Genomic DNA, 26,982 nt, shown 5'->3' on the forward strand with positions numbered 1-26,982 from the left:
AGCGTAACCCCCCTTTCCGTCCTGCAGTGTCACCAACTTGGGCGATATGAAAAGTAACTTTGCGCTCTAAATTTTGATTTTGCGACAGGCGTCTAATTTAGGCGACATTGTTTTTAGACGATATTTCAATATTCATATAAAAATAAACAATTACAAAAAAAAAAAAAAAAAAAAAAAAAAAAAGTAATTTAATTTAACTCTTTTTTTGAATGCAGGTGAAATTAACTATCCTAACTTAACTTCATTGTTTAAAATAAGAAAACACACAAAATACTTGAATTTTTTCTCAAGCCTATGTCTCTTTACGAGGACAACTCTTAAGGAAAGAGTTTATTAAATTTCTCAAAAATGAGATTAAAAATCTTGGTAAATGACAGCAAGAAAAATATATGTGCCCTGTGCACTTATCAATTTCGCAGAAAAAATTATTTTTTCACGCAACCTGCACGCATTAACATCCGCGTCTCTGGCTCTTATTCGTCAAGTATATAGTTTACAAACAGCTCGTTTATAAACGTTAAGAAGCCTTATATTCGCAGCATTAAACTTTTTTAAAGTTATTTTCAGTGAAATTACATTGTTAATATAGCGTTCAAGTTGTGCGGTACAATTTTGAATTTACCGCGTGACGCGGACCGTAAAGGTCAAAAAAAGGTTGCGTTCGGGGAAACGGTAAAAGCGTCGTCGTTTTATCTTTGTTACTCGTTAAAAATTGAACCTAACCGAGAGCACGCAAATAATGGTAAGAAAAATTAATCTACTGCTAAATGATGAAAAATTAATGTGAAAAAATCAACTTTTTTAAACGCTTGCATAGAGAGGACTGGGCGATTTTAAAAAGTGAGATTCTGGCGCTTTTCAATTATACGGAGTACAGTTGGTAACACCGCCGTCCTGTCCGCCCTATCCGCTGGTAGCCGGCCGGAACCGCATCGACATGAACCATGTTGAGTGTGTGCGATTTTCCCGCCCACTTATACCGCTAGTAACTATATGGTAAAGCGAGTGGCGCCACGCTCGAGTCTGTGTCACGCTCACGCTCGCATCGCCGCTCGCGCGGCGAGAGGCGAAAAAGAGAGAGAGAGAGAGAGAGAAGAGAGAAGCGAGAAGCCGTTCGCCGTTCGCCGTTCGCCGTTCGCCGTTCTTCGAATAGTGAATGCAAATGGCTGTCACGATCACGGTGTACGTGAGTATGTCGTCTCCCGTTCCCGCGTGTCCGACACGAGCCAGCGTAAAATCGTCAAGTACGATCGATATGTGATGATTGTCGCGTCGGTTCGTTCGAATATTAAAATAAGTATCGTTTCGCGCGACCTAGAGACGTGGGAAATCAGAGGCTGCGAGTGTAAAAAGATATAATATATACGGTCGCGCACGCGGGAAATCGCTCGTAACTCGTAACGGAGGGAGACTCCGGTAACCGCGTTGGCGAGCGACGAGTAAACGCGCGCTATCGTATGCCTGATCAATTCATAGCGATTCCAACATCGGAATTCGAAGGAGATCGACGTCAGATGATCGTCGGGATTTTTATCGACGATAATAATCGTTCAAGTGTCTATATATCGGCCAGGACAGGTATAAACAACCATTTATTTCATGCGTTCGCTGTCGCATGCAATCTTTACAAATAGGCATGCTCCTTAAATCCATCGTATATATCCATTATGTATCGATTATTTTCATAGAATTCACTCTAAGCTGTCAGCGTAGCAAAATTTTTTTTTATCATTATACATATATATATAAGGGACTAAGTAATTGTTGGATCGCACCTTAGTCTCTATATATTCTTTATAATCTTTATATTTAATCCTTTTGCTCGCTATAACTTTTATCTTGCATATGTAAGTGGATTTGTTATAATTTTACACACAAATGGTAATATCTATTATATTAGATTATATTAGATATATAATTATAATATATAGTTATTATTCAATTATATTGAACCGTTCTTTCAAATTTCTTTCATTAATGCGATCAATCTGAAGCATACGGATAGAGATGTGTATGCAAAAATTTTCTTTCACGTCTAATGTCTTATTACAGGTGCATTTGTGCGATTAATAAATAATAAGAAGAAAATTCAAACGATACGCTAAAATGCCTGCGGTCAGCCTTTGCGATCCTATTGCAGCTAGGCTCCATTGCGCTTTGAACAGTGGTTCGTCTAAAAGCACAACGGATGATCTGTCGATCGAATTAGTCGGCAATGCTTCTCGAATTATGCAAACAGAGATCCGTTACGAAGAATTGAAGGATTATCCAGCAGCGAATCAGGTGCAAGCTAACTGCAATATTTTTCTCAATTTATCGGAGAATTTAGATGAGAGCAAGGTAAAGGACGGCATGAGTTATAAGAAAAAGAATGACGCGACAAGAGGACCAGTCTTACCAGAGCCAGCTGTTACCTTGTATTCTCCCAAGAAAGTTCAGCTGGGATGGAAAGGCACGTTTCCAGTTGGAGCAGGCATGTACAATATTGGGAATACATGTTACTTGAATAGTACTCTTCAAGCATTATTTCATGTTCCGGCTCTCGTCTACTGGTTATTATCAGATCCGCATCATAATTCTAAGATGGAACAAAACGGTAATTTTCCCACTCTATTTTACATGTATTTTACTTATACTCTGTACATTTGGAAACATAGTATAAAGTTATAATGGCATAGTATGGTGTTTTGATAATAGGATAATTTTAGATGGAAATGGAGAATGCCTTACATGCGCGGTGGCCAAGACTCTGCAATTCACTCATCAGAAATCTGGGGGTGCGATCAAGCCATTTTATATATTTAATAAACTAAAGCGTAAGTAATTTCCTCCCAAGTAATCTATGCCAGGTATGCGTGAATACAAATAAATGACAACGTTTTCAGTCATTTGCCGAACTATGGTGCCTGGACAACAAGAAGATGCTCACGAATTTTTACGTTATTTATTGGAAGGGATGGAGCGTACGTATTTAACTAGGCATAAAGCAACTAAATTGGATAGCTATTCTAAGGAAACGACACCTATTAATCAAATATTTGGCGGTTATATACGTACTGAAGTAAAGTGCCTGCAATGTCAACATGTATCTACTACATTTCAACACTTTCAGGTAACATGAAATTCTTGTAAAATACTGTCAAAAAAGGATCAATTTTTATATATTGTACCTCAAGTTTCTACTTATTAAATTAAAAAAAAAACTAACTGTAAAAATTTTTCAAAAACAGGATTTGCTCGTGGATATACGTAAAGCAAATACATTGGACGAGGCGTTAAATAGTTACTTCAGTAGAGAACAATTGGATAACAATGATTATAAATGCGAAGCCTGCAAGAGAAGAGTTCCTGCCACTAAACAATTTACGTTGGAACGCCCGCCAAAAGTGTTGTGTGTACAATTGAAGCGATTTAGCGTTTTAGGAGGAAAAATATCTAAACACATCGGATTTAAACAAACTATAGATATGGGCCCATACTTGTGGAGAGAACCGGGAGAATCTCCCAGACAGCTCACTTACAAACTCATGTCAATGGTGACGCACATGGGCCCCTCTGTAAATTGTGGCCACTATACGGCGGTCGCGCAAGTATCGAGCGGTCAATATTATTCCTTTGATGACTGCTCCGTTCGTCCAATAAGCCTTAATAATGTGTTAAGTACAAACGCGTACATTATGATCTTCGAGATGGAAAATTGTAATCAGAATTCGCCATCGACTGCAAAGGTGAACGGTACGACATGCGTTAAGAGTATCGTGTCAACTGCGCCACTACCTAATTCTATAATAAATAAATCTATCGCGTTAAAAGCATCAACATCCGCCGGATGTTCTGCGAACGGAGACGAATCGTCGAACAATCATGATGAATCGAGTAACTCGCGGACATTGATCGGTCCGCAGTTGCCGCCGCAGAGAAATGGCGTAGAATTGAACCTTCCTCTACAAAAACCCAACGATACTGTTAGTATACAATCGTCGCAAAAAACGCAAGACAAGTCGCAACCAAGATTAGTGATGCATATTAAAAATGGGAAAGTTTTAAATGGTAGTAGTAACAGTTTAGTGCCCTATGACGTAGATCCTACTTCCAGTGAAGAAGAGGACAGTTGTTCTTCCACCGGAACGGGGACTCTGAAAAATCAAACGTCAGATAATACCGTATCTCGAATTAATATCACAAATGGTGTGCCAAAGTGTGTCACTACGAAAGACGGATTAAAAACTATTTCAAACTCTAAAGAAGCGCAGAAGAATTCCAACTCTAAAAGTAATGGTATATCGACAATCATGTCGCAAGCTACGATTGTACAATGCACGAAAACGCAAAATGGATCTAACAATAGTAACGGTCAAATAAGTTTATTAAAACATCCAAATGGAAGAATGGAAACGAACGGTCAATCGGAGCAACGCGACAAGGATACGTGGCGTCAGTCTGCCGCCAGAAATAAAAATGGACAGGGAAAGAAGGTGCCTACAAAGGCTACGAGTAGCAGTATTAAGGTTTGGCAAGCTTCCAAGGAGACATTTTCTCCCACTCTCGCCGGATCGTCCAATGGATGGACGATTACTAACAATGAGTAAATCTATTTAACACAAAGCCTAAACAACACAATGAAAGAAATAATATATGTTGAATATAAAGAAAAATTCTAATTTATCTATTCCAGGGATGACGCAAAGTTAAAAAATCAAAGTAATACAACACCGAGTGCCGCGGCTGTGCGAGATTTCAACGGCACCAATCGCTCGGATACCGTTTCACACTTGTTGAAAATGTCGCATCGTGGGTATGGCAGTACTTCCGGTAAGCATGTAACGAAATTTAATTGTAAAATAATAAAATTTAAATATTAAAACATCAATATACAATTATAAATTTATGAATCTTTGTGTATTTTTAGTAACGAATTGGAATGGCAATAGAACGCAGCTCGAGCGCGATGTTGATAACGATAGACGGGAGGAACGTAAGCGTCATTTTAACGCGGACGATGAAGAAATAGATAGGGGTCGTGTAAAGAAAATCAAGGATCATTCGAGCCGCCGATCGTACAATGAGAGATCTAATGCAAACTATAATTCATTCCAAGAATACCAAAACAAAACCTGGAATCGGTCAGTTAATAGTTATCATCGAAGACATTATTACAACACTTCCTATGTGCGGCCGCGACACGGAAATACCTATGGAAGGCCGCCACATTATAGATATCCCTCTCACAGGTATCTATAGATATCGTTCGTGCTCGCGACACCATTGATGAGCGTGAGTGAGTGTAGGCAATGGTAAAAAAGATTTTAGGAATTATGTGAACAATTCGGAGAGCCGGTGTAATAGACTGTGTAATTTTCATTTGCTAAATAGATATCATTTCTCAATATGAGATTGAAAATAAACTGTTGGAGTTTTCAACAGTAAACTATCGGGTTTCAGTTGATATATATACATACATACATATTGACATTGGAGATAATGACTCACATTCACGTTTCAAGAAACATAATACATGTTCCTGATAGACTCGTGGCATTTTTTGCTTCTGCTACATAAGTTTGGTACACACGCTTCTATACGAAGCGATTTATGGGGGATGAGTATCGCTAACTGTACCAATTTGTGTTCAATATGAAATATAGAAAACTCTAATTTTTTCAAACCCTAATATGCGTGAAAAACTAATTATAAGTTATATTCATCATTAAATTCAATATAAAACTTTGAAAAGCAAAAACCTTACATGCTGATGTGAATATAAATTAAATGTAATTAAATTGAATTTTTGATTGTACATTATTTAATACAGTTTATTAGGATTATGCAGTTATTTTTCAAGATGAATGGTTAATGAAAAATTGAATAACAATAATTATTAATTGATAATTATGATATTTATCAAATTAAAAATTTTTTGTTATCTTCTTCATCTAGAGTTCTATAATATAAAAATTTTCAATTATACTTCTTGTGACAAAATAGCATAAGAGTTTTGTCAACAATAAACATGTTGATAAAACTTTGTCGTAATGTCAAAAAAGTATATAATAAAGTCATTTTAAATTTCAAAATATGTGAAATTTAAGTCAAAGAATCAATTTCTTTGATTTCCTTTTTGGACTTCCAAAAAGGAAAATATTTAGAATAAGTTTTTTTAATTATACATGTCATAATCCGTCCTGCCCTATCTTTTTGATAAAGGTACTCTCCCCCCGTTAGAAACGACATTAAAGAAGATTTATGAAATAACTGTAATGATTAATTTCATTATAGTAGAGGTTTGAAGCAAAATGATGAGCAGATAGCAATCAGCATTTTTAATGGCAATATATCGAGGGCGCTGTTTCTTTTACCATATAAATTACAATTAATTAGCACATATATTTGTCAGTGCAAGTTTAAAAATGTTTTTAAGTGTTTCTACTGCGATGATTAAGATAAGGTGTGTATAATTAAATAAACAATATTTAGTGTTATGACAATTAATAGTAATAATATTGAGTATGTAACAATATGTACATTACTTATGAAAAGCGCGGGAGCGCTTGTTATTTAGAAATTACACTATTAACAGTAAAAATTATAAAGTCATAAGTTAATTTTTTAAGCGACATACGAAGGAGTCAATTTCCAATTATCTCAAATTCCTACGATACCTCATTACATCACTATCCGAACAAAAGACATTAGCCAAACAAAAAAAAAAAAAAAACAAAAAAAAAAGAAAAAAAAAAGAAAAAGGGAAAAAATGTATATCGATGAAATTAATGCGCGACGTTATGTGAAGTGATCTACACAAACAAACCAACGCCAGATTTATGTATGTATTTACATGTATAAAAAAAAAAAAAAAAAAAAAAAAACATCGTTTACATTATACAATAAGCTGGTAACAAAAAAAAGAAAAATAAAGGAAAAAACAATTGAATATATCTAATCTTTGGAACAAGAAGACTATCGAAATTTTTATAGCAACATAGTGAGGCTATGAACATACGTTTGTTTTAACAAAAATACAGTTTGACAGCATATATATATATGTATATATATATATATCATAAATAATTTTTTTTATATTACTATGGCGATCAATGTTGTCTCGATTCGCGAGTTTGTGCGACTTCTCGAAAAAAATGTAAGTTAATAATTTTATGTCTAAAGATTATATATATATATATAGAATTTTTTTAATTGTTTGAAATTTTACATTTGATTACGGATAAATGATATCACAGTTTGACATTTTTTTAAATGTATAGGTGAGCATTTTGAAGACTGAAAATTTGAATTTGGACATCGATCTTAAATTTCGCGATAAACTCGAATTGTTTGGTAAACTATTAGGCAACGTAAATTATAAACTCCGGTCCTTATTATATTTATCCGAGAATTACACTACAAGCAGTGATCTTAGAGAAATTATAAATAGAATTGCCAGTTCGTGGATTTCCGTTAATAAAAAGGTAAAGCTTCTTCAGTGTTGTTAGATAGGCCGGGTTTTTTCGTGCTTGACGTAATGATGACATTCACAGTTACGTACATATAATGAGCACCTCAGTTTTTTATGGAATCTCCCAAAAAAAAAAAAAAAAAAAAAAAAAAAAAAAAAAAAAAAAATTTTTAAATATTTATATAAAAAAATAAATTAATTAATTAATATAATTTCTACGTATAATTTTTTATTTCATATTTTTAATTATATTACCAAAAATTTTTAAACAACTTTTAAAAATGATTAAACGGGGGCCATATATAGAACCTCATTACATTCAATCGACTACTTCATTGATACAACATTTAACGCGCATACGCGAGAAAAGCCCGGCCAGTCTTAAAACACTGACAATTAGCTTCTATATATCTTTTCTTTTTTTTTTTTTACATTTTTGACATTTGTTTTATATATATTAATATTATATAATTTATATAAAACAAATGATATAATTTTAATAATAATTATAATATTAATATATTCGTATTATACAGATCTGTGAACAATGTTCGAAAATTCAAATGGCTAGTCGCACTTTATCGGGGGTACCGTTGTCCTTGCTCCTTGAAAGGATAAAAAAAGAGAGATCTTTAGCAAGAGAATCATTGCACATTTACGAAAACAAATACGATAACGAATACGGTCGTGAGCATCTCGCGAAATGTTACACTTTGCTGAATGAAATTGAAGATTTGTTAAAAAATTTCGAAAGATGCGACGATAAGGCACGTATCTATAACAATGCTGTTTTTAAATGTTTAATGCATTTTTAGTAGATATGTTGTACAAAAAAAACGTATGAAATATACATTACGCGCCTATACAATAGAGAAACTTCCTTAACAAACAAAATTATAACGATCCATCTTTTTGTTTAATTTGCAGTTACAATATTATTTAGGTATATCAAAGTTGATTCCGTTCCTCTTCGAATTAGAATCCAATATAGACGAGTACGTCTCTACCGTCAAAATATCGCCCATCGATAAGTCCGAGTGTTCGAACTTGGATGTTTTTGTAATTGTGACAAAACTTCTTACCGGTGAATTATTGGATAATGAACCTATGGATCCGTATCACGTGCTTGCGGATAATGCGCCTAAGAAACCAGTTTTCATTATTAAAACCAAAAGATACTGTATCATGTAAATGCGATATTATATAAATGCAATTGTAATAAATACTTTAATAATATAATTTGTATATTTGGCATAACCGTGTCGTGTGTATAAACATGAGCGCGCGCGTCAAACAAAATTTCAAGAAATGAATCTTAATAATCTCTCTTATTGGTACTATACAATATATCGCAGACTGAATGATCATAGTATGATCAGATCCAATATATGTGTAACATGTATACAATGTACACATTCATATTTTTGTGGTATCTTAAAGAAAGATACTACATACCGCTCACAAATGCGATCGTCGTTCTCTCAATATACATAATCGAAGACTAGAAGATTAAAAGATGCCCTCGAGGTCGGGGATAGAACAGGACGGTGCTAGTCTTAGCGTGAAGTCTCTATGACGTAGGAATTCCGGCGGAAGAAGTTGTTTTTTCCTCTGTAAGAAAAGAAAAAAAAAAAAAAAAAAGAAAAAAAATAAAAAAAACATAAAATGGCATAAAAGCGTACACGTAATGTAAAAATATCAAAAAAGATGCGTTACTAACCGGAGCTGGGGACTCTGGGATAGCGAGCTTGGTGGCGACAGGCGCCCATCCTTTTATGTTCAAGCATTTGTAACACGACTTAGGTTCGCCCAAACATGCTGAATGATATCCATGACCGCAGCTGAACACCACTGCGTAATCAGAACACTGTGACAACAGTTGTCTGCATATGGGGCAAGTTACGGAAACAGTGCCACATGCTCTACCGGCATCCCTGAGCAACGAGAAAATTGTACATTTTGTAACTGACATATGTTTCGTTGTAAATTTTTTTTTAACCGAGCGGAAATTGTATTATTTTCTCATTTTCTTTTATCGCTGAATCTAAATAAAAAACTTCCCTTCTACTTTGCTACTGACCCTGGTTTTGTTGCGGAAAAAGAAAATTATCTATTAAAATTTGAGTCACTGTGAAACTTTACAAGTTTTTTTACTCTACTAAAAATTATAATATATCATTAAACATCTCTTATTACGTATAATTTTACAGTTGTCAGTACCTCAAGGATTTTTCCAAAGCCTTGTGAAGTTCCAAGCTCACTAATCGCGCGGTGGTTTCTACCAGGATTTGTTCGTATCGCGATTGAATAAGAACTCCGGACAGTAATTGTCGTATATCGCCCATCGTTCCGCTCGTCGCTAATGGATTTCTCAAGATTTGCTCCAGTATATTCGAAAGTACCGATGTACCGCTCAGAGATTCTAGAATTAATCTCAATAATTTACCGCTTAATTTGTCCATCTTTTGTTTATTATTCTCCGAATGTGACCGAAATGCAACTTCCACGAGAGGCATCCAATCCAGATTCCCCGCCGACCTTCGACATATTCCCGCGAGCTGCGCGGCAAGGTGCACTGTTTCGCTTTCCGAAGCTTCATCCTGTCGATACATCTCCAGCCGATTTTCAAATTCTTTCAGCAAAAGATTAAACGCGTCCTGATAATTGCCCAATTTCTCCAACATCACCGCCTCCGCGTCCTTGCAATTCCATCTTTGAACAATCTTTAACGCCTCGTCCAATCTACATCCGTGCGGTCCACGCAAATGAGCAACCACGTATTTCGGTTCCAATTCGCACATTAACGCCAAATATCTCTCCAAGTGTTCAGTCGTTAATTCTAGAGAAACATCTTCCTCCTTATACTGCGTGATTTGATACAACGCTTCTAACAACTTGTACTCCAAGTTTAAATTATTATCAAGACTCTGCAATATCACATTGATTTTGTTCTGCAGTCGAGTAGCGATGATCGTAGCGAATTGACTGGCATTAATCGTTACAAGAGTCGGAGCGTGAATCGATACAACTTGATCCAATGAAACGGTCGGCAAATTCTCGAGCCAGGACCATATATCGTGATGCCTAGACGAATCCAAGATCATACATTTGCATACCGCTACCCAATCCTCTCGCGCACTGTACAGTAACTCTGCGACTCTTATGCTGCAACACAAAGACATATAGTCACAGACACATCATATGTGTGACAATATAAATAATCAAGAATAATTAAGAATAAAACATTTTGAGAAAAATATATATAAATTATTATTAATTATTAAACGTTGTGCGCATTAAAAATATGACACATATAATAGATACTTACAAACTCGCTCTATTAGCTAAATTTAGTAAAGTGTTGTCAGAAATATTGCACAGCTTCTTAGAATGTAATAACCCCAACACGGCATTTTCTCTTTCAGTCTTAAAGTCTTTCGACAATTCTACGTGCGAATCGATGCACAATACATCTATCATTTTTTTCAATGTACCAGATTCTAATACAACAGTACTTTCCGATACTTCTTTTGCCACAAACATAAGAACCATGAATTGTTGCTCCGTCGTGATAAAATCGATATTCTTTGGAGTAAGCGGTGTATTTGGCATAACAATGCTCAATAAGATGTCTATTAGCCTTTGTCGGTGTCGAAGACCCATTTCGGAGGTGAATTCTGGCTCCTGAAAGGCTATGGCTATAACATCGAGAAAGCCCTTCGCGTCGAATTGCAGTAACGTTCTCAAGTATGGATATTGCCTCTCCGTATCGTTTGCCAGACTGGAGTGCTGGGAGAGCAGGGCTCTTAATATGTCCGCTTTCGCCTTCTGTGGTACGCCTTCCGGTAACTCATCCTTGGGAAATCCACGACCAGCGAGGCAACAACTGGTATAAACCAGAATGGCGTTGCCGAGTTTTATGCAGTCTCGGGAAAGGGTTGCGGTCGGGTCGCGCAATAAATTTTGAAGTACCGGGACCAACTGATGAACGGGTGCTGTAAAATCCCCGAGCGCTGTTGTCTGAAGATAGATTAGCGCTTCCCAAAGCCCTCGTCGACGACAGATTGTTGTTACCTACACAGGACGGAAATGTAAAAAACATATTTTTTACATTTATAATAAAACATATATTTATATGCTAAACTTACTTGATGAATATCTAAGCAATCCACATTGAGCAAAACTATGATTGCCTCCAGGGAATCTACTTTGTTTTCTTGATCGTAAAGAGTCACCAATTGTTGGGCAATCAATGGCGGTAATTTCGATTGAAGACTTCCATCCAACAGAGGAGCCTCGAGAGCGTGTAGGTAACTCGTTTTTAGCCCTTCCGATTCAAAGACTATGTCCCATAATTTTCCAAACAACAAATCTAAATTCTCCAGTTGAATGCAATAATCGACGCAAGTGAGTACTATCGTATCATAGTCCAAGTTTTCGCTCATCAAACAATGATTCAATTCATCCATATACTGAATCAGCACTTCGCAAACTTTGTCACGCGCTATTTCCTTGCGACGTTGTTTAGAACCACGAAGACCGATAACCGCCTTGCCTTTATCTTGATAAAAGGAGAGACCCAACGCTAAAGCTTCAGGGAAACGTTTCTAGAATGTAAAGAGAAATAATTCATTCAAAGTTACAAAAAAAAACGTTTTTTTTTTTTTTTTTTTTTTTTTTTTTAAACTGACCTGCATAATCAAGTGTTGTAATCTTTCTGTCCACGTTCTTATACAAATTACGTGTAAACTCTTCGTACCTAATAACAGTAACTGTGAACCAAAGACTATAACGGTATTGTAACACGCTCGTTCGCCAGCTAATGCCATTGCCTATAAAAAATAAATACATTTCACGCACATGATAGTTAAAATGGCAAAAAGTTATATATGTATATTTTTTTTTGTCCTTTCCATCATACCTTGGAAACATTTCCGCCAGTAGACAAACCTTTAAAATGACTAGAGGCATAAGCTATACCAACGCGACTCATATCCAACGTCTCTAAATTATCCTGTGCTCTTACATCCAATAAATGCAGTTTTTCTTGATTGTCCAGTACTATAAGAGATCTCGGATTTAACCACCTTAAATTGGTTATCATGTACGGTAGCGTCATTCTTCGAAGAGGCGATAACTTTACTCGCGAACCAATTTCGGTGTATACCTTATCGATAGATAAATATTCTTTAATTTTAATTAATAAAAAAACAATCAAATAACGTAATTGTTAAGTAATATGGCAGTATACTTGGTAAAAATGCACCACATTGTCTCTTGCAAGTGCCAATACTGGGTCAATTACACGAGACCCATCAGCCGTCTGTATAACAACTAGTTGCCAAGATAGTTGCGGCGGTGCTATTGGCGCACCGGTTAAGGAATGATTCAACACAACGCGCATTCGTGGTCTTATGCATACTACAATTACCTAGAAAATAAGATAAATAAGATAAATATATACATATATTTAAAACCGATATGAATAATTTAAATCTGTCGCAAAAAAATAACCCTCGATAATGTTGCCATTGCTACTAGTGTGTAATTTTTTAATGGATGTGACGGCAGATGATTCAATAACAAGGGCTCCAAAGTGCACACTTCCCCTTTAGAGCCGCTAAACAAACATCTACTGTCGCAACCTCTTACACCCATCACTCTAGTGAAATTCAGCTCAAACACTGAGCCACCGCTATCGCTGCATAGAGCTATTTTTGGCGAATCTGTAAACTAAAACGGATGTTTTGAAACTGTCGGTTAGACAGATAGGTTCAAAATGTGATGTATAACACATATGTATACACTAATATTACGGAATATACCTTAACATGTAACACAGCAGTGTCAAGTGGATGCACATCGGTAAGAATTCTTAAAACTTTTCCATTACTGCTATCTAACATCAAAATATGCCCTCTGACAAAACCAGCCAGTACTCTGTTGCCCTCGTAATTGAAGCAAAGAGCAGAAACAGAACCTTGATGTCTGGCTTCTTGATCGCACCATCGTAATGTTTGCGAAGAGTCAAAGCCCAATATTAGGCCGTGGCTAGTGCCAATCACCAACATGTTTCCTCCAGCTGCAACTGCACTAGCTAAACCAGCGTTGACTCTCTCCTGAATAAATCATATCGAAGAATGATGATTGTCCGATGCCAAGACATTTAATTATCGCATGTAAATAATAGCATGTAATAACAATAATTCTCAAACATTAATTTAAAAGAGATTATTTAATTTACGACACTTTATAATACTTCTTGCATAATAAAAGGAATAATTGCTTACATTGGCCGATACAATTTGCGATGTTATTCCTTTGAGTATGACATGCCTTAATATGACACCCGAGAATGCTTTCTGAGAAGTTTTAGAAGATTTATTTAATGAATTTAATGATAAATGACTGCCAATGCTTGTTGTCTCACTGCTACCAAGTTTCTCTCCTAATGGTACACCAATATCATCATCTGTTTCTGATGGCGACTCATAATCAGGTTCCATTAGTATACTTTCTAAAGTAGGCAATTCTTCCACGACTGGTATAGCATATTCCATATTATCTAACTGAAAAACCGGTACAAACATTATATTATCAGGGGTTAGAATAATATCGGAATAAATTATATTTTCATTATAACAAAAAAAATAAAAGATGCATTCACGATAGATATGGCCATAATAAGATGAAAATAAAAATATAAATAATAAAAATAGAAGATTACGTTATTACTACAACTACAGTGTAAGTTGTTTTACACAATGTGTCAAATTTATTGCATAGATAACTGGTATTGTGTAAAATATACAGGCACAAGTACCTCCTCGATATCTAAATTGATAGCTTCTGTAACAAGACATTCGTCACTGTCGGATACAAATTCATTCTCAGCCATTTTATGTTTAAATTGTATTACTTCGATTTCTTTAACGATTGATATATATATACATAAATATTTGAAAATGGTTTGACACTTTTGTTTTCATTCTACATATTCGCGACTGAAGTGTATAACACCAGAGAGAAACCTGAGACCTGAGACCTGAGAGGGGTCACGTCGCTATTTTTCATACAATCCTTTTTTCTTGCAGCACGCTAGCGCCATCTAGATTCATTTTCGAGCGAGCAGAACTACATGGCCAGATCCATTTCTCGGTAGTACGGTAAAACAATCGGTTATTGGTTCATATCCGTACTAAATCCGTATATGAGTTTTAATCCGCCAGCAGAGGAGTTAATATTTATACTTACACCGAAAAAATTATATTCTCATTTTATTATAATATAGAATATTTTGCTTATCTTTATAACATGTTTCCTTGAAATATAAAAGCACCAAAAGAATGTTCTTAGTTTAAGAGAGAAATCCTCTAAAGAGTAGAATAGTTTTACATATTCTTAAGATAATGTAAGAATATATACTGAATGGAATAGTTTCTTATTATTATATTATTTAATATTTGAGATTATTAATCCTAATGATGACAAAAAACAATTTTACAAATGGACTTATTGAAACTTTGACAAATTAATAAGGTGTTTCAAAAAATATCATGTAAAAAAGAAAATTATTTTCCATTATTAAAAATATTTATTAAAAGGGCTTATAAGTATATACATTTTAGAGTACAATTTTTTCAGTGTATACATTATTATATTCTTCTTTATATTCGTCTATTGCAACTTTTTGATGATGGTACGCTTCTACAAAACAATTTGTTATTAAAAAATTTGTGTTTTGTTGTTACAAATTTTGTTAGTTAAAATTTTTATGTTAAAATTTAACACATTTACTTGTTAATTTAATATATTTACTATTCTGTTAATTCAAGTCAAATTATTAAAATAACTGATGAAAAAGAATGTAAATAACACAAAGTGCACATATTTTTAATTTTACATTATAAATATGTTTCGAATTATTAGTGACAGAATTTATCTGTTAAAATTTATAGAGAAAAATGTTGAGTTTATTCTATAATAATATGAGAGTGACTATATTAATATGTTACATTAACATTATAATGTTAAAGTAACATATATAACATTATTTTTTCGTTAAAATTTCACAAAAACCTATATTAAACTATGAAATTTACATTTATTTTTATGTTAAAATATAACATAATATTATATATTAATATTATCTACTATTTAACATATACCTAATACGTTAAATTAATAGAAAAATTTTTGTGGCCTGTTTGGAACATGCGTTTTGTGTTAAATATATTTTACATATATAATATTTTTTAATTTAAATGATAAATATATATATTTCTGTCGGTGATTTTTGTTACCAAAAGAAAAAATCGACTTTACAATTTTCAGATATAATATAAATTCAGATATCCAAATCTGCGAAAATTACGTATTACAAAAATTATACGTTACACATTATCATATGTTATATATGTTGACTTTTAGAATTTTGACAAACATGGTCTATCATTTTAGTAACACATTAGACAGAAAAACAAACAGTTCATCAAATAAGCTACAAAAATGCATACAAACATTTCTGTTTGATGTTTGCAACATTATACTTATTATAACATATTATGACAAATACAAAAACTGCTCATTATAAAATCGACATTTTGATTCTTGTACCATATATTTCGAATCTTTTCATCACTTATCTTTTGTCATTAATAATCAAATCTTTCGCAGATTAAAATGTTTATTTACTAGACTTTTAAGTTGAAAGTTCACAAAAATATTCCTTTGTGCAATTTTTGGCGGAATCTATCCCTTGTATGTTACGAACTGCAAAAATTTATAATCTGAGACATGAAAAGCCAATTTAAAAAACTGTAATTCTTTAATTTCTTATAAAATTTTTAACATAAAATTGCCACATTCAACACAGGTGAAAACAAATAATCGGTTTTGGTCAATAATACAGACTTTAAAATAATTACAAGATTTATTTTAATTATATGCAAACTTTAGCTCATCTAGCCATTATTTTATTCTCAGAAATGTATAGATTTCATAACTGTCTCAAGAATAACAAAATAAATATTATATTTTATATATATATATATATATATATAATAATAATGTAATAGTATATAAGTATATAATAATATTAATATTAATACATTTTTCAGAAAAAAGAATTTACCAATTTAATTATGCCTTATATTTATATTTATAAGTGACAAGTCGTAATTGGAATATTGTTTCACTCCAGGAAAGAAAGTAAATAATAGTAATACAATGTAATTAACGTTTCATTAATTGATGTAATAAACCGTTGAATTAAACTCAATCTTTCTCAGGATTTCCTTGATTTTCGAATTATAAGTCACGAAAAATAAATAATCAAATATTTGTTTCAAAATTAATAAAATTGCTCTCTGTGCACACGTTTGTATATTATACATGCACATTTTTATACATATATTATATACATATATATGTTAGTGAGCACTAGTATGTGTAATACTAATACAGATATTATTTTTTATATTTTATTTTGTGTATATGTGTAATTTAAAATTAATTTTTCTTTTAAAAAGGTATTAAAAAACATATAATATTTTTATACACACATGAAGAAATAATTCTCCTTTTAATATTGTCTACCTATAATATTTCAATTCAGACCCTTCAAAGTTTGGCATATTATAATTTTATTGGTTTTAAACTTAGTTATATTAAACTATTTTTATTTGCAATTGTAAAATTATTTGAAAAATTGATGTCTGGACGTAATATCGCAAAAAAACGATTAAAAATGTATCATTAACAATAAATGCTAATGCGTAGCAAACAGTAGTAACGAGACAATTCTAAATATAGAATAAAAACTGTTCTAATGTAAAATTTATATTTTTTTAACGCGATATTTAATATATGTATTAACTCAATGTTTTATATAATTTGATGAAAATTATTCATATAATTTTATATAATATTTCATGTTATGTATGTGCTTAAATAATATTATAAATCGTTCTTCATATAATAATAAAACAAACAAAATTACATATAAAATTATTATCGACATTTTCTGAGATAAAAGAAACAAATTTCACCTTCACAGACAAAATGTAAGAATTAAAATAGTTTGTAGTTTAATATAAATATTTATTCTTTAAGTTGTATTATCTAACGGGCGCGTGGAACAATCTAGAAGCAGTGACAAACAAAAGCTATGAAAAAAATGTAAACAATATTGAATACAAATTCAATATTTCATGTTTGTTTACCCTTATGTCTAATATAAAAGGTAAGCAAGTAGTTGTTGGCAGTTAAAAGTGAGACGTTGGAAGGAATAAGTGAACAGCGAGTGTGACAAGATATATTTATTTAACTCACAAGAAATCAATCAAGAAATAAGCATTAAAAGTATGTAAATCATATATTTAATATTTTCATTTTGTATTTCTTTAATATTTTAAACTTATAATTTTTACATGAAATTGAAATTTAAAAGTCCGTTAAAAAAAACAAAAGTATTTTAGCTAGTGAAAATATATATTGGAAATCGTGAAAAATGCTTTCTTACTGAATCAAATAGATTTTTTCCATGTAATTATATGTTAAATACATATGTTAAATAGATAGATACTCTCCATGTTAAATGAAAAAATTCTATTAAACAAACATTCAAAACTCAACCTCTTCAAAATTAAATAGCCTTTTCAAAAGCCCGATATATATAAAATATGTATTTAAATAATAAAGCCATCTAAAATCTTCTAAAATATAGAAATTAGCTTCTAATTCTGAAAGGATTAAGTTTGAAAATTTCTATTTAGAGTTTCTCTCATTTATTTTTGTAAATATGTTTTATCGTACGTACAATAAGCTACATACTTTGTTTTTTTTAATCTTGTAACAATATTTCCAGTTTAATTACATTTAGAGTCTTACAAAAATTATAATTATCTTATAAATTTAAGTTCAAAAAGATTAGATTCTCGTACTTAAAATTTTTTTCTGTATGAATTATATCCTCGATGTTTGCATCGTACGAGGCATTGATGCATTCGAACAAAGTTACCATCTCTTCCAACGGTTAGGGCCGTGAAAAGTTATCATATATTTTGTTGCGAATCGTGAGACTTGCAGAAGAATATTTTATTACGCAATAGCACAATGAGACCAATAGAAAAATCGTGTTTCGTAATTCTCTATAGTCTTTAAATGTTATTCAATTTTAATGTTTTTTTTTTAAATTGAAGTAATTTACGCTTTTTTATAATTGAAGTCAATCGTTTATTGTTTGTAATTGTTTATTTAATTTTAAAGAAAAGTTACCGATTTTTGAATTAGACTTTTTTCAAAATAATGTGATATTAGCAGCTGCAAAATAAATACATTGGCGGTTTCTAAATTTGTCTTCGATTTATACTAAATTGCGTACATGTACCTTTCTGATGTCATATATTATAAATCTAATATTAAAATTATAAAATTAATTCTAATGAATCTAATTTGGTCGCCAATTAGCCAAATGTTACCATTTCGAAACAATTACATGATAAAAAAGATAATTTCAAAAATAAAAATAACAACGCATTAAACTAAAACCTTATCTGATAATACAAAACTTATTATATATAATCCATGTACAGTTTATTTATATTGAAATTTAATGCAGGTAAAAGATTCTCAAATAATTGCGTTTTATCTGTAGAATAAAATTTACTAATAAAAATTTGTTATTAAAACGCGATCGAGATATCCGACATGTTAGATGGATCATTTCAAATTTTGCAATTTTGCATCCAGATTCCAGATTTGTAATCAGCCATTTCGAAAACTTTTTAATATTATTTTCAACAGAAAAATTAAATAAATTTTTAATTTTAACATCCATCATACTTGTGTGATCTGTTATTTAACATTTTTTGACTTACAAAATATTCACAATATTTACATGGAAATCTTGTGAGTAAATAAATATTTTTAACATCATTGAATCGAATCATATAATGTACATTTATATAAACTGCGACATCAAAAACATATATATGTATACGTAATTTAATATAAATCGGTTTAAAATAAATGTTTTTATTTTCTAGCTGTTACATCACATTCGTATCTTAAAAAGAAGTCAATTCAAAGATATGTTTCAATAATTTTTGTTCGAAATTGAATAAGCTTCAATTAAAAAAAGAAGCATTAAAATTGGATAAGATTTGAAGGCTTTAATTACACTAATTGTAATAATCGTTTAATCTCACTATGCGCCGAGAAAGAATACTGCGCCCATAGTTCTCTGCACTCGTGCTCCGTCAATTCTACTCATATTACTAGAGCATAAACTTATTATTAATGCGTGGAAGAGATGAAATAAACTCATTCGAAAGATTCCGGTTTAATTATAAGATATAATATACAATTTATTTAAAGTAGTATTAATTAAAGAAATATTTTTTAGTGTCAAGTTGTATATGTAAAGCGCAATTTCCTACTGCCATGCAACGCTACCAACACCAGCAAACATGTGAAGGTTAGTAAAAATTGCTTTTTTTCTCTTTCATAACATTTTTAAAAATAAATATACTTTAAAACATGTTTAAAGTGTCGTATAACATTTAAAGTATTATATAAATGTTTTATAAATTATAGTTTAAAAAACTCAAAGTCTCGCATTATTTAAACTAAACAAATTTCTTTTGTAGCGTTCCAGAGCATAAGGAGACATAAAGAAAGAAGACTTTATGCACAAATTTACAGAAATGTTCATCAATCTCAAAATTATGACAAGCCTTTCCATTGTCCTGATTGTGAATTGAGTGTGAACAGGAGACCTGGCCATTTCATTCCTGTTACCTACAATGACTACCCTAACTTCCGAGAACACTTGCAAACAGTACATCATATCGACGAACAGGACTTAAGAATGTTCGACTGCGTTGTGACTTATAACATTGATTTTAAAAATCCTAAATGTCCTTGGTGTCAGAGATGTTATTCTAATAGAACTCATCTCAGGGATCACTTAAGTACGATACACATTAATTCAGAAGTTTTCATTCTACCAACACGATGGCATTGTTCTTGTGGAAAAAATTTTTTTACTGATTTTACTTCTCGAACTCACTGGGACACAGAGCATCGACCGATCATAGGTAACCGTCCTTATATGAACAGAGATGTACATGGAAATCGAATACCGCAGCGATTTATATCCCTTGAATGTAACGTATATTGGCAAAACTGTGAATTTCTCGTGCAACATATCAATACATATCATAGAAATGATTATTACAGATACAATTAGCATTTTTAAGTAGAGGAATCATTTGCCGAAATCAAATTGACACAGCGACGAGTGAAAAAGGCCTTCTGACTTTTTTATCTCTTTCGTTTCTTTTTTCTTTATCTGAATATTTGCTGAATATAAAGTTTTATTGACTAAAAAGATACTGATATTTTTTATAAATTTCTAGTAATATTTTTATGCGCCCATAGTTCTTTGCACTCGTGCTCCGTCATTTCTACTCATTTTATTAGAGCATAAACTTATTATTAATGCGTGGAAGAGATGAAATAAACTCATTCGAAAGATTCCGGTTTAATTATAAGATATAATATACGATTTATTTAAAGTAGTATAAATAAAAAAATTATTTTTTAGCGCCACATTTTTGTATATGTCGCGCGGAATTTTCTACTGACATGGAACTCTCCCAACACGAGCAAATATGTGGAGGTTAGTAAAAATTGCTTTTTTTCTCTTTCATAACATTTTTAAAAATAAATATACTTTAAAACATGTTTAAAGTGTCGTATAACATTTAAAGTATTATATAAATGTTTTATAAATTATAGTTTAAAAAACTCAAAGTCTCGCATTATTTAAACTAAACAAATTTCTTTTGTAGCGTTCCAGCGCATAATGAGACGTGAAGAAAGGAAACTTTATACACAAATTTACAAAAGTGTTCATCAATCTCAAAATTATGAGGAGCCTTTCCATTGTTTTGATTGTGAATTGGACAGCAGAAATGATGTTATTTACGATGACTACCCTGACTTCCGACAACACTTGCAAACAGTACATTATATCGGCGAAGAGGATTTAAGAATATTCGATTGCTTTGTGTTTTATAACCTTCCTGAAAATTATCCATGTCCTTGCTGTATAAATTTTTTTTCTTCTTATCATTATCTTTGCAGACACATAGCAAAATTTCACGTTAATCCAAAAGATTTCATTCAACCAACACGATTTCCTTGTGAATGCGGAAGAAATTATTTTACTAGTTTTAGTTATTTAGAACACAGGAAAAAACTGCATTTATCGCACATTTATATCAGTCCTTATATGAACAGAGATGTACATGGAAATCGAAGACCGCAGCAATTTATATGCAATATATGTAACATATATTGGGAAAGCAATAAATTTCTCGTGCAACATTACAATGCATATCATAGAAATGATTATTACAGATACAATCATCATTTGTAAGTAGAGGAATCATTTGCCGAAATCAAATTGACACAGCGACGAGTGAAAAAGGCCTTCTGACTTTTTTATCTCTTTCGTTCCTTTTTTCTTTATCTGAATATTTGCTGAATATAAAGTTTTATTGACTAAAAAGATACTGATATTTTTTATAAATTTCTAGTAATATTTTTATTTTCAGCAAACACATATATATGACTGCTATATAAACATATACCTAACGTTACATGTAACATACATATTAGTGACAGTTATAATTTCTCACTCATAGATGTACAAACATATGCTAAACTATAGATAGATATATCAAAAATTCGGGTATTCCACGATATCGAGTCAAGTCTCTGTGCTATATGGTAGAAATATATAATTTAAATATAAATATGTAACAGATTTTTCAGAAATATTTTGTGAAATGAAACACTTTAAAATTCTTATTATTTTTATTGTTCTTTATAATATAAATATTCTGAGTAATATGGAGATATTTCATATTTTTATCGTAAATAATTTGTATGCATTTCTCATATATACAATGTAAAATATTCCGAGATCTTTTTGTGTATAATTTTCTAAAAAGAAATGGAACAACTCGAATAAATCTAATATTTTGTTAAAGATTTCTTCATAAATTTAAATAAGGAAAAATTCCAAAAATTTTCTGAAAAATTATGAGATTTTTTTTCACAGAATACATGTTGTATAGCAGCCATTTAAATTGTGACTCTCGTGATGTACATATATGCTCACGTTCGAATATATTACGATAGAGGAAATAATTTTGATCGTAGGTAATGTAGAGATATTTAGATGTGTCATAAAAATGAGTTGTGATCTGTCGTCAGATTTGCCTGTACAATGTATATTGATAATTAAATTTACGAATAGTACTTTAATATTATTATATACATATATATATATATATATATATATATATATATATATATATATATGTGTAAATTAATGAGATAATATTATACATGTGTATTGTAAGATTATAATAGCAACGACTTATCAGCTTTTATATGTATATATATACGATTATATATGTATATATAAAGAATTTCGGCGATTTTTGTCATCGAAAGAAAAGATCGATTTTACAAATATATCACATGTAATATAAACTGAAATAACCAAATCTGCGAAGCTAACGTATTACAAATTAACGCGCTACATATCATTAGATCATATATTTTGATAGATATACTTTGTTAGCAATCAAACATAGTTTGTCATTTTAGTTAACATTAGGCAGAAAATGAACAGTTCTTTCGTCATAATATGGTACAAAATGCACACAAAAATTTTTGTTTAATTTTTGCAGCATTATACTTATTGTAACATAATATGATAAATACAAAAGCTGTTTATTATTTCTGTTATATTTTTGCCAACATTAACTGAAATAATATATGCTCAACTTCTATTGAAGTTCTTCTAACGTATAATATTATGTACAATTTGCAATACTTGCTCTTCGTATATTTGACTATCTCGATATGTTTTATATATATATATATATATATATATATGTAATAAATTAACATCTTTTATCTTATATATGTATGTATAAGTAATTTAAAGTCGATTATTTTCTACATTCAAAATTTTTTCTCTTAATATTATACGTCTATAGTCTATATAATCTATATTACTTAACATTTATAATTTAATTCAATAAAGAGTACGCAATAAATGAGTTATATTAACTTAAAATTTAGAGTAGATTTTCTGAGACTCTCTTGCAAACAATGAAAAAATTAACATTTTATCTTTTATTGCGTAATTAACAGGCAGGAAAAAGTTATACTTTTTCCTCGACTCTTGGCTCGTAGAAATCGAGTCAGAATGAATAGTCAGGAGCAACGAAAGGTAGGTCCAACTGGCTTGAAAATAAATATTTAATATTGACTACAATGGGTAAAAGATATGTGTGATGGCGAATTTCCAAATCTTGCGTTATCTCCAATTTTCACTTAAGATTCTTCAAATTTCACTTTATCACGGTTTTTTGGCATAGCCAGCAAATAGAGTAACTGAGTCTGCTAAAGAGCTAAAAAATCTATTTAAAAAAGTAAAAAAGGTACGAATTAAAATAAAATATAATTAAAATAAAATTAAAATTAAATTAAATTTATTTTTAGAGGAAAAGAAATAAAAATGTAATATTTAAAATAAAAATAGAAAACAAATTAAATATAAACTACGTATAAAAATTTAAAAATATAAATAAATTCGAGGAACTTTTATTTAAAAATTTTGTAATCGCAAATATTGTCAAAATTCTTCGTCAACATATTTTGTCAAATATTCAATTGTTAATTCAAATGTTAATTCGACAAATTTTGTACGTGTTCTTTCAACTTTGTGTAATTTACATTAGATATGCAAAATATGAAATATACAATAGATTTACAATAGATGTACAAATTATACAAAATATATGTATAATAGGTATACTGGTATACATATAATTTAACGCAACTTAAATGTATTATATGCAATCACATTTTTAGTAAGAGTATCGAGATTCGATTAAATATTAGCTTCTTATTCGTGAACTTTGTCAATCGCGCTTATAATATTGCATAAACACTAGTATATTTTAAAATAAAGTATTGCAAAGTTTGTCATTAAATATTATCAGTAACGTGCAGAAAAAAATCTGCAAAACCAAATAATTTAATTATTATTTTTGATTAGACGCATTTTGTGAATTTTACGTTAAATATTCACTAAACGATAAATTATATTCGCAAATATTGCGGTCTTTCTATCTTCTAGGACGCGATTGCCTCGGCGAAAAGAACTTATAGTTGTTCCTCATTAAGTGGACGCTACCGAATGTGTAATTTGTACTAGCGGGGAATCGAAACAATCTTTATCGCGAAGAATTATTTCTTGTCGGTTTTTGTGGGACGTATCCGCGACGTGTGTAGTTAGATGCCTCGTTATAAATTATAAGTTTCTGTTGCAGAGTTGGAATTCAACACAGGTTTTTTTCACGCTTTTTGGAAGTGATGCTTTTGGCAGTAATTTAACGACGGTCACTATACACTATTTGAAATCGATTCACGAAATTCATTAAATTGTATTCTATAAGAGAAAAAATATTTTTTTTTTTTCAAGAATGTTCTTCCAATAGTATTCGTATTAAACTTAATAATAGATTACTGGATACAAATATAATAAATAAATTTAATTTTTTTTTCAAGTAAATAAATTCAAATTCTAATCAATTTTCGCAGACTTTTCTGATCAAAAATTATTTACCAAGTTACAAACAAGTATATCTTATTAATTAATTTTCAATTGATTGAAGTTGAAATCATTTTCATCTCACCTCACTTTTTAGTAGACACTAGGCGTTTCACTATTTCAGGATATGAATATTAAGATTAGTTTATAGATGATTATATATACATACAATGATAAAATACATGCGTAAATTTTATGATATATATATATATATATATATATATTTAATAAAATTCATTTTTAAATTATATTTAATTACATCATTTTTACATTATACGAAATATTATATCATAAGCTCATGAATGTAATGTAAAATGTGTGAGTAGTTAAAAAATTTGAGAGAAATTGAATAGATACTTTGATATCAGTAAGATGTCGACAAATTAATTTATTAAAATGTTACAAAAAAATTAATTGATTGATAATTTTTCATTTGAGGTTGCTAAATATTCAAATTGAATTTTTTTATTTTTTAAATCTTGCTGTTATCGGATTTAATTCGTCTCGAATACATTTGCTACCCTTATATTATTTGTATTCACATATTTAGCCAAACAAGAAATAAGTAAAGCGCATGTATTTTATTTTTCTTATACTCGATTGTAACCACATGTACATAAAAATCGATATATCCAATCATTTTTCAATAAAGAGAGATATTTTTTAATAGTGGAAAAACATATTTTTTTTACGCGAATTTTTATCTTGTATTAAATAAAATGATGATTACGGCGACAGTCAACTCGCTGCCAAAATCACTGTTATTGGAAGCAATTCATCAGAAAGTTCGAGGATTCATTCCCTTCTATAGCGGGACTCTAACGTTTAACCCTAATGAATCACTTTTTTTTCTTTTTTTTGTGAATCGATTTCGCGGAATCTGACATAGAAATAAATGGGACAAATTAAAGCCGCTTTCTTACTATTTGTAGGATCGTTTTTCTCTCTCTAAAATATTAACACAGTGTACCACTCGGCAGAGAGATCTGATCTAATCGATAAGGCCAGTTATCATCCTTTGAATGCGGTGATGTGATTATTTTAAAGATTATAAAGTTCCTTTTATTTTATTTTACAAAATTGTTTTTGTTTGTCAGTGAAACAAGATACATATCTGAGTTTTGATTGCGAATTCGCGAATCGCGAATGTAAAATCATATGTTTAAAAATAAATCGGATTCCACATCTGCGTTCAATTTCTTACACATATACAGATTATGAAATATCCTCCAAATGTCGAAATATTTTTATTGATGCATATAATAATAATTATTTATCGCGCATAAAATAATAATAATTATGTCGCCCATGCGCGCACCTTAAGTTTCGATTATTATAGTATTATAATTACATGTATTACAATTAAATATTATAACTATCGTCAATTTATTTATTCGTCTTGTACATTTGCGCAATTTAAACCGCGATTTATCCTTTGATTTAACGTTGGATTAACATCGAAACTTCATCTATTTTTTCACGCCATCTGATATTTTCTTTAGAAAGTCTTACAAAATGCATTAAAATTCTCAGTTTTCTTCATTGATAGAGACGAGACTATCAGTTACATTTGATCTAAAAGTTTCTAATAAATTTTATATTGGACGCATGTTAGACGTTTTCGTATATTAAATAATATTTTGTATTAAATTTTATTTTGTATCCTATCTTGTAAAATATATTTATAAATTTATAACTTTTTAATAGTTACTCCATTATATATATACTAAAATAAAAGAAACTACGCGCAATTAATAATATATAATAAAACATACTAATATAAATCCACAATCTTTCATATTTTGAGATCCACAAGTGTGGATCT

General features: G+C 30.8%; 4 protein-coding genes across 8 annotated transcripts; 3 read left to right on the forward strand and 1 right to left on the reverse strand.

Moving 5' to 3' along the window:
• Positions 1-1,129: 1,129 nt before the first annotated feature.
• Positions 1,130-6,426, forward strand: Scny (ubiquitin specific peptidase 36). Its single transcript, XM_072904220.1, has 7 exons — positions 1,130-1,578; positions 2,053-2,596; positions 2,709-2,816; positions 2,886-3,112; positions 3,231-4,585; positions 4,676-4,812; positions 4,910-6,426. The coding sequence occupies exons 2-7, from the start codon at positions 2,107-2,109 to the stop codon at positions 5,239-5,241; spliced, it is 2,649 nt and encodes an 882-aa protein (XP_072760321.1). The 5' UTR covers positions 1,130-1,578; positions 2,053-2,106; the 3' UTR covers positions 5,242-6,426.
• Positions 6,427-6,921: 495 nt separating this feature from the next.
• On the forward strand, positions 6,922-8,704 carry LOC140672254 (uncharacterized). The gene is made up of 4 exons (XM_072904221.1): positions 6,922-7,138; positions 7,263-7,466; positions 7,990-8,220; positions 8,381-8,704. Exons 1-4 carry the CDS (start codon positions 7,085-7,087, stop codon positions 8,642-8,644), a joined length of 753 nt encoding a protein of 250 aa, XP_072760322.1. The 5' UTR covers positions 6,922-7,084; the 3' UTR covers positions 8,645-8,704.
• Vps8 (vacuolar protein sorting 8) lies at positions 7,171-14,478 on the reverse strand. Of its 5 annotated transcripts, XR_012047869.1 has the most exons (14): positions 14,277-14,478; positions 13,744-14,022; positions 13,279-13,572; positions 12,968-13,186; positions 12,705-12,884; positions 12,375-12,620; positions 12,145-12,285; positions 11,602-12,060; positions 10,782-11,527; positions 9,674-10,618; positions 9,174-9,387; positions 8,909-9,064; positions 8,536-8,594; positions 7,171-8,058 (listed from the first exon to the last, which is right to left on the reverse strand). XR_012047869.1 is itself a non-coding variant. In XM_072904219.1 (12 exons), the coding sequence occupies exons 1-12, from the start codon at positions 14,349-14,351 to the stop codon at positions 8,963-8,965; spliced, it is 3,900 nt and encodes a 1,299-aa protein (XP_072760320.1). In that variant the 5' UTR covers positions 14,352-14,478; the 3' UTR covers positions 8,241-8,962. The 5 variants fall into 5 exon arrangements, 1 of the variants encoding a protein (XP_072760320.1); XR_012047868.1 differs by lacking the exon at positions 7,171-8,058 and having other exon boundaries at positions 8,241-8,594; XR_012047870.1 differs by lacking the exon at positions 7,171-8,058 and having other exon boundaries at positions 8,241-8,594; positions 14,181-14,313.
• Positions 14,479-17,664: 3,186 nt separating this feature from the next.
• On the forward strand, positions 17,665-23,399 carry LOC140672628 (uncharacterized). Its single transcript, XM_072904925.1, has 6 exons — positions 17,665-17,815; positions 19,860-19,931; positions 20,104-20,553; positions 21,063-21,137; positions 21,310-21,895; positions 22,078-23,399. Coding segments are annotated over exons 1-6 (1,212 nt in total). The 5' UTR covers positions 17,665-17,814; the 3' UTR covers positions 22,106-23,399.
• The last annotated feature ends 3,583 nt before the right edge of the window (positions 23,400-26,982 follow it).

This window comes from Anoplolepis gracilipes, chromosome 13 (assembly GCF_047496725.1).
Source record: "Anoplolepis gracilipes chromosome 13, ASM4749672v1, whole genome shotgun sequence".
Taxonomy (NCBI): Eukaryota; Metazoa; Arthropoda; class Insecta; order Hymenoptera; family Formicidae; genus Anoplolepis; species Anoplolepis gracilipes.

Excerpts from the sequence above, each read along its gene's own strand:
- Scny (XM_072904220.1), top strand. The coding sequence starts at position 2,107 with ATGCCTGCGGTCAGCCTTTGCGATCCTATTGCAGCTAGGCTCCATTGC. Across the intron at positions 2,817-2,885 it reads TATATTTAATAAACTAAAGC|TCATTTGCCGAACTATGGTG; the intron begins GTAAGTAATTTC and ends CAACGTTTTCAG. Across the intron at positions 3,113-3,230 it reads CTACATTTCAACACTTTCAG|GATTTGCTCGTGGATATACG; the intron begins GTAACATGAAAT and ends TTTCAAAAACAG.
- LOC140672254 (XM_072904221.1), top strand. The coding sequence starts at position 7,085 with ATGGCGATCAATGTTGTCTCGATTCGCGAGTTTGTGCGACTTCTCGAA. Across the intron at positions 7,139-7,262 it reads TGCGACTTCTCGAAAAAAAT|GTGAGCATTTTGAAGACTGA; the intron begins GTAAGTTAATAA and ends TTAAATGTATAG. Across the intron at positions 7,467-7,989 it reads GGATTTCCGTTAATAAAAAG|ATCTGTGAACAATGTTCGAA; the intron begins GTAAAGCTTCTT and ends CGTATTATACAG.
- Vps8 (XM_072904219.1), bottom strand. The coding sequence starts at position 14,351 with ATGGCTGAGAATGAATTTGTATCCGACAGTGACGAATGTCTTGTTACA. Across the intron at positions 10,619-10,781 it reads TTAGCTAATAGAGCGAGTTT|CATAAGAGTCGCAGAGTTAC; the intron begins GTAAGTATCTAT and ends TTTGTGTTGCAG. Across the intron at positions 9,065-9,173 it reads TCCCAGAGTCCCCAGCTCCG|AGGAAAAAACAACTTCTTCC; the intron begins GTTAGTAACGCA and ends CTTTTCTTACAG.
- LOC140672628 (XM_072904925.1), top strand. Across the intron at positions 19,932-20,103 it reads ACACCAGCAAACATGTGAAG|CGTTCCAGAGCATAAGGAGA; the intron begins GTTAGTAAAAAT and ends TTTCTTTTGTAG. Across the intron at positions 21,896-22,077 it reads TACAGATACAATCATCATTT|CAAACACATATATATGACTG; the intron begins GTAAGTAGAGGA and ends TTTTATTTTCAG.